Below are 6,239 nucleotides of genomic sequence, written 5' to 3'. Positions count from 1 at the left end.
GGTTTTCTACCAGAGTTTAAATTTTCAAAGGGTGAGGTCTGGTATGTAGCAAGAAAACAAACCGATATTTTCAGTAAGACAATGTTCAACGGAGAGTGAAGAGCTTAAGCCATAGATTTTGTTTAAAAAGGACTGAGTTATAATTGCAATAAAATACCAGGGACTAAACAAGTAATTTACCATAAATAAAATGCCCTCTGAATGAGGAAACAAAAAAAATCCTCACCACCTAATTTCTTTCTTTCTTTCTTTGTTTTTAGTTTTTTGCCTTTTCTTGTAGGAATGAAAGCAACTACCTAATTTATGTCTCTCTCAAAGCTTTTATCTCTCTTAAAAAAAGGCACGCAACACATTTATTTTAGCATTTCGTGTTTCTGCTTGTGATGCTTTATTCGTGGTTGTTCAACTGCTCCGCTGTCGACATTCAGCATTAGTGCTCTGTTCTCAGCCGAATGAAGAAAACAGATATCTGTATCTTGGCCTGCAGTTGTTCAAATTAAATCTCCTCCATTCTTGTTAGTTTTGAGCAAATGGGTCATCGTCGAAACGAATATTTCAACCTGTGAAAGCTTCCCTCTCAGTCTCATCATGGATCTGGAATCTGGGGTTTTTCAAAACCATGTGAAGGTGACTTCTTTTTTTAGTATTATTATTAACCTTTGTTGCAGAAGAAGAATCATGTATATATTTTTTTTTGGGCGTGTTTCAGAAAGAATCATGGAAGACAGTGTTAACTTTGGCATATCAAAGTCTAGGAGTTGTGTATGGAGATTTAAGTACTTCGCCGCTGTATGTGTACAAGAGCACGTTTGCTGAAGATATTCAACATTCTGAGACAAATGAAGAGATTTATGGCGTGCTCTCTTTTGTTTTCTGGACCCTCACCTTGGTCCCTTTGTTAAAATACGTGTTTATAGTGTTAAAAGCTGATGATAATGGTGAAGGAGGTACTTTTGCTCTCTACTCCTTGCTTTGTCGACATGCCCGAATCAACTCACTCCCCAATTGCCAGGTGGCTGATGAAGAGCTCTATGAATACAAGAAGGATGCTGCTAATACTTGTTTGACCCCAACAACTACTTTTGGATTAAGATTGAAATCTACTCTCGAGAAGCACAGGGTGTTGCAGAGGTTCTTGCTTTTGTTGGCTTTGATTGGGACTTGTATGGTCATTGGTGATGGTGTCCTTACCCCTGCGCTTTCTGGTAATCATCACTTATTTGATCACTTCTAGCTTGAAAACATTCTGTTTTTATTTTTTAGGCTCCAATTGTATTGTTTGTGTGACCGTTGGATACCATACGTACAGTTTTCTCTGCGGTTTCTGGCCTAGAGCTTTCCATGGCAAAAGAGCATCACAAATGTAAGATACTTGCCACTTCTTTTCTTATTTTCTGTTTTGGAATTCCAATGTCCTTTTTCAATGAATATGATTCCATTCTTTGTAGTAGATTAATTATGGTCAACTGGCTTGAGTGGGTAAGGTTACTGCTTTTGCTTTCTCTCAAGGTTTCTTCTGGAAGTTCTCTTCATTGGAGTACCTTTTGGTTGGAATTCAATGCCGTGATAAGCAAATTGGAGCTCATCTTTGTGCCTGAGTTATTCTCTAGGTTTCGTCAACTTCATAATGCGTCCTGTTGTCTTGATTTTATATTTTTTCTTTAGAACTTGTGAAACTTGCTTATTTTCATGTCTATGTAAGTAAATATGCATCCTGTTTGCCAAAATCGAAGAACTGCAGGATGGATCTCCTGATTCTACTGTCAATTATGTAAAATTGTGCCAATTAATATGCTAAACTGGCATTTGTTTGGCACAACACTAGAATCTGATCATGCTAGACGAACTCTTCATCTCTCTCCCCACTTTATTTTCTCTAAAATATTTAATGCGAAATAATGTGCTCTTTTGGAAAATTTTCATTGCTGCGATGCTCAATAAGGAAAAAAAAATAATGTTGACAAATTCAAATTGAAACTGCAGAAAGTACGACAAATGTGACCATCCTGTAGAAAAATGCCAGACAGAATTTCCAATTTTGAAAAAGCAGTCCCTTTCATATGAGGCTGCTTCTTTTCTCATTCGTACTGCTATCGCCATCGGCACTGTGCATACCGTACATGACTTGCCTCTTACTGTTATATTGCCATCTGAAAAATTCAATAATTTTGCAGATGTGGAAGTTCCAGTTGCATGCACCATACTCATTTGCTTGTTTGCCCTTCAGCATTATGGCACCCACAGGGTTGGGTTCTTGTTTGCACCAGTTGTTCTCATGTGGCTTTTGTGCATCAGTGCCATTGGGATATATAACATCATACACTGGAATCCTCATGTTTATCAAGCTCTATCACCCTACTACATGTACAAGTTTTTGAGGAAGACTCAACGAGGAGGTTGGATGTCCTTGGGTGGGATTTTGTTATGTATAACAGGTATTATTGGATTGACTGCTTCTTTCAGGCCATTTACAAGCATAGAGGAAGCCAAGCCATGATCACTGGAACATCCTTCATTAACCATCCTCTTGGTTTTTTTTTTTTTTTTAATACAGGCTCAGAAGCTATGTTTGCTGATCTTGGACACTTTTCTCAATTATCAATCCAGGTATATATACTCTTAAAGAACTCAATTATACTTAGATGAAGCTTTTGTACTGAATTAAGTTGGTTTGCATGTCACAAATATTAGTTGTCAGATCTACTACTTTCATTCTGCATCTTGCACTTACAGGGCAGCAAGTTGATTTATGTGGTTTGAGCTTTGTGAGTTCCTATCTTGCATTATGTCGATGCCTTACTAGGATTTTGATCGTGCAATTGTAACTGTAAGTAACTAATGGAATTAATGAGTATTTTGGTTTAGTTTGGGGTGGTGGCCTAGGCTATTTCTTTTTTCTCTTCACCAAGTTCTGTCTCCTCCTCCTAAATTCTTCTTGCGACAGTACCTCAGGTACTTTTCACAGCTATAATGACATCCCATTTTCTACAAAACAATTGCCTAAGCTACTTTGATTAAGCATTTACCAAACTCTAGCTCACCATGAATCCTGTGTGGCACAACACTAAATCTTCCTGCATACAATATTGGACAAGATACATAATTTATTTTCTTTCAAGATATCAGAAGAAGCACTCGCAGTCTTGTTTTCCAGCGTAAAATAGAACTTAAAAAAACTATTCCCATTCAAATAGTAATATAGAAATAAATGAGTGTAAAAGAAAAATAATATGGTTAGGTTAAATGACCTGAAATTACATAAGTCAATGCCTTATTCTAAAAGTTTTTCATGTCCTGCAGATCGCTTTCACCTCCTTGGTTTATCCATCGTTGATTCTTGCATATATGGGACAAGCTGCGTACCTATCTCAGCATCATGTTATTGATAATGATTACCATATTGGATTTTATGTGTCTGTTCCGGGTAGGCACCTTTAAGATTTCTTCAAGAAAATTATATTATTTGGATATGACTAATGCTATTCCTCTCGAAATAAGTTTTCTGAATCAATTTCCTGAATAATGTGAACCATTGGTGGGGTGAATCTCACTGGTGGGTCCCACAAAAGACCAAGCATCAAGTGGCTAGGTACTTTTTAGGAAACTCATTCAGGACAAATATTTCAAGACAGATAGCGTTATTCTTTGGATAATTATGCAAGTTGACTGACCAGAATTACCAACGTTGTTGTTCCAGGTAAATTACGATGGCCAGTTTTAGTTATAGCCATTCTTGCTGCAGTAGTAGGAAGCCAAGCCATAATCACTGGAACATTCTCTATAATCAAACAGTGCTCTGCCCTGGGTTGCTTCCCAAGAGTCAAAATAGTTCACACATCATCCAAAATCCATGGTCAGATCTATATCCCAGAGATAAACTGGACTTTGATGCTGTTGTGCTTGGCTGTTACTATTGGTTTCAGGGACACAAAACGTCTGGGTAATGCCTCAGGTATGACCATTAACGGTGTTGAACACAAGTGCGTGTTCCTTTTCTGTGCACAGCAATCTAATACGCATATTGTTTGTTCATTTAAACATTTTTTGTGCTGTGGGAACTTTAGGTTTTAGCTTCAGCTTGCGGCATGTTATTCAAAGAATCATAAATACATGTCTGCTACTTAGTTGTTCAGTACCGGCTACCAAAGGGCATTTGCCATGATATTGGCCTTGATGAATGCAACCATATCTCTTCAAAATCAGATTATTTCTTTTGATGATAATATGTGAGAGGTAATGTGTGAATTGAATTTTCCAAATCTAACTATACAAGTTTCAATGCTAAGACTTTACACCAGCCAATTCATGGTACTGGTAGTAATTTGTGCTAAGAATGCTGTAGCGAGTAAGGAGCCCATTATCCTACGTGTAAGAGTCTAAAGATTGAACTCTAGCATCCAAATGACACGGGCATTACATGAAAGTCCATAGGCTATTCTGTCTGCATGAGGAGCCATTCAATTGTATGTATGCAGATGCATGAATCGGCTGTTTGTGCAGTAGTGTAGCAAGCATATGACAAGAAAGAGAAGCTAGATTTATCCATTAGAATTCATTTAAAACTTTTAAACGAAACCTTAATGTAATGTGAAAGAACTCACCTAGATTTAGTTTGCTAAAATGGTAGGATTTGGGGTTTTATCCAAATGAATTCCAAGATATTGATCTGCTGATTCTGAAGCGTTCTAAAATCTCCCTTAATGCTTCATGAAAAATCAGTTTGCATTAAAGGATTGACTGAAATTTCATTACTGTTTTAATTCCTTGCTTATTTTGAAACAGGTTTGGCAGTTATAACCGTCATGCTAGTTACTACATGCCTGATGTCTCTGGTTATCGTCTTATGTTGGCACAAGTCGGTCTTCCTTGCAATATGCTTTGTATGCTTTTTTGGCACAATTGAAGCTCTTTACTTCTCAGCTTCCCTCATAAAGTTCTTGGAAGGGGCCTGGGTCCCTATTGCCCTGTCATTCATATTCCTGATCATCATGTGTGTGTGGCACTATGGTACACTCAAAACATACGAATTTGATGTCCAAAACAAGGTCTCCATTAACTGGCTACTTAGCTTAGGTCCCAGCCTCGGTATTGTGCGTGTTCGAGGAATTGGCCTCATACACACAGAGCTGGTGTCTGGAATCCCAGCAATCTTCTCCCACTTCGTTACCAACCTTCCAGCATTCCACCAAGTCCTGGTCTTCCTCTGCATCAAATCTGTCACTGTTCCACATGTTAGAGCCAAGGAACGGTTTCTAATAGGGCACATTGGCCCTAGAGAATACAGATTATATAGGTGCATTGTGCGATATGGATATCGTGATGTTCACAAGGATGACATGGAGTTTGAGAAGGATCTTGTATGTAGTATAGCAGAGTATATACGCACAGGGAACGCTGAGCCGAACAGTGCAAGGGATGAGATGGAGAGTGAAGATGACAAAATGACAGTAGTTGGAACATGTTGTACTCATACAGATGGAATCCAATTGAGGGAGGATGATGTTGACAAAATAGAGTCGGCTGGCACCTCAGAGTTGAGGGAGATTAGGTCCCCGCCTGTGATGCAACCTAGGAAAAGAGTTAGATTTATAGTACCAGATAGCCCGAAGATTAACAGAGGTGCTAGGGAGGAGCTGCATGAACTTATGGAAGCTAGGGAAGCCGGGATTGCTTACATACTAGGGCATTGTTATGTTCGAGCCAAGCAAGGGTCTAGCATGCTGAAGAAGCTTGTAATAAATTATGGGTACGAGTTTTTGAGGAGAAACAGCAGGGCACCGGCCTATACCCTAAGTGTACCTCATGCATCTACTCTGGAGGTGGGGATGGTATACCGTGTCTAATTGTTTTTCGTTTTACATACAGGATAATAAACCTGTCATGTACATCTTGTAATGTTGTGTAGTAGATCATAAAGAAAACCCACTGCAGTGAACAATGTGGTTGATGATGGAGCTCTTGCTCTTGCTCTTGGGCAGTTACGATGTTTCCTGATCAAGTGGCCTCTTTGCAAGTGTTGAAGGGTCGTTCGAAGGAGCAATTTTTGCACTGATGCTTTCTCTCTTCTCTTGTGTAGTCTCTTTTTATTCCCATCATTTTCTTCTCCCCTTTTATTTTATTTTATTCTGCTTTTCTTTTTCGAAACTTTTTTCTCATTTCCTAATTGGGTCTGTAAGGTGTTGGTGCAGTCCTAACTCGCCGTGTTTCATGGTTGTGGAATAAGTACAGATTGGTCCCTT

At 38.7% G+C, this 6,239-nt stretch overlaps 1 protein-coding gene across 1 annotated transcript; it reads left to right on the top strand.

The window, feature by feature from the left end:
- Positions 1-245: 245 nt before the first annotated feature.
- LOC105118865 (potassium transporter 6-like) lies at positions 246-6,239 on the top strand. Its single transcript, XM_011016918.1, has 8 exons — positions 246-627; positions 710-1,205; positions 1,310-1,363; positions 2,175-2,435; positions 2,555-2,607; positions 3,301-3,424; positions 3,698-3,952; positions 4,783-6,239. Exons 1-8 carry the CDS (start codon positions 589-591, stop codon positions 5,841-5,843), a joined length of 2,343 nt encoding a protein of 780 aa, XP_011015220.1. The 5' UTR covers positions 246-588; the 3' UTR covers positions 5,844-6,239.

The sequence above is a fragment of the Populus euphratica genome, unplaced genomic scaffold (genome assembly GCF_000495115.2).
Source record: "Populus euphratica unplaced genomic scaffold, PopEup_1.0 scaffold2301.1, whole genome shotgun sequence".
Classification (NCBI taxonomy): Eukaryota; Viridiplantae; Streptophyta; class Magnoliopsida; order Malpighiales; family Salicaceae; genus Populus; species Populus euphratica.
Note: the sequence above shows the minus strand (reverse complement) of the source record. Positions and strands in the feature narration are given on the sequence as shown.

Bases quoted from the DNA above. Each gene is read 5' to 3' on its own strand.
- LOC105118865 (XM_011016918.1), top strand. From the start codon at position 589: ATGGATCTGGAATCTGGGGTTTTTCAAAACCATGTGAAG. The intron at 1,364-2,174 runs GTAAGATACTTG...ATAATTTTGCAG, and splicing joins GGCAAAAGAGCATCACAAAT to ATGTGGAAGTTCCAGTTGCA. The intron at 3,425-3,697 runs GTAGGCACCTTT...TTGTTGTTCCAG, and splicing joins ATTTTATGTGTCTGTTCCGG to GTAAATTACGATGGCCAGTT.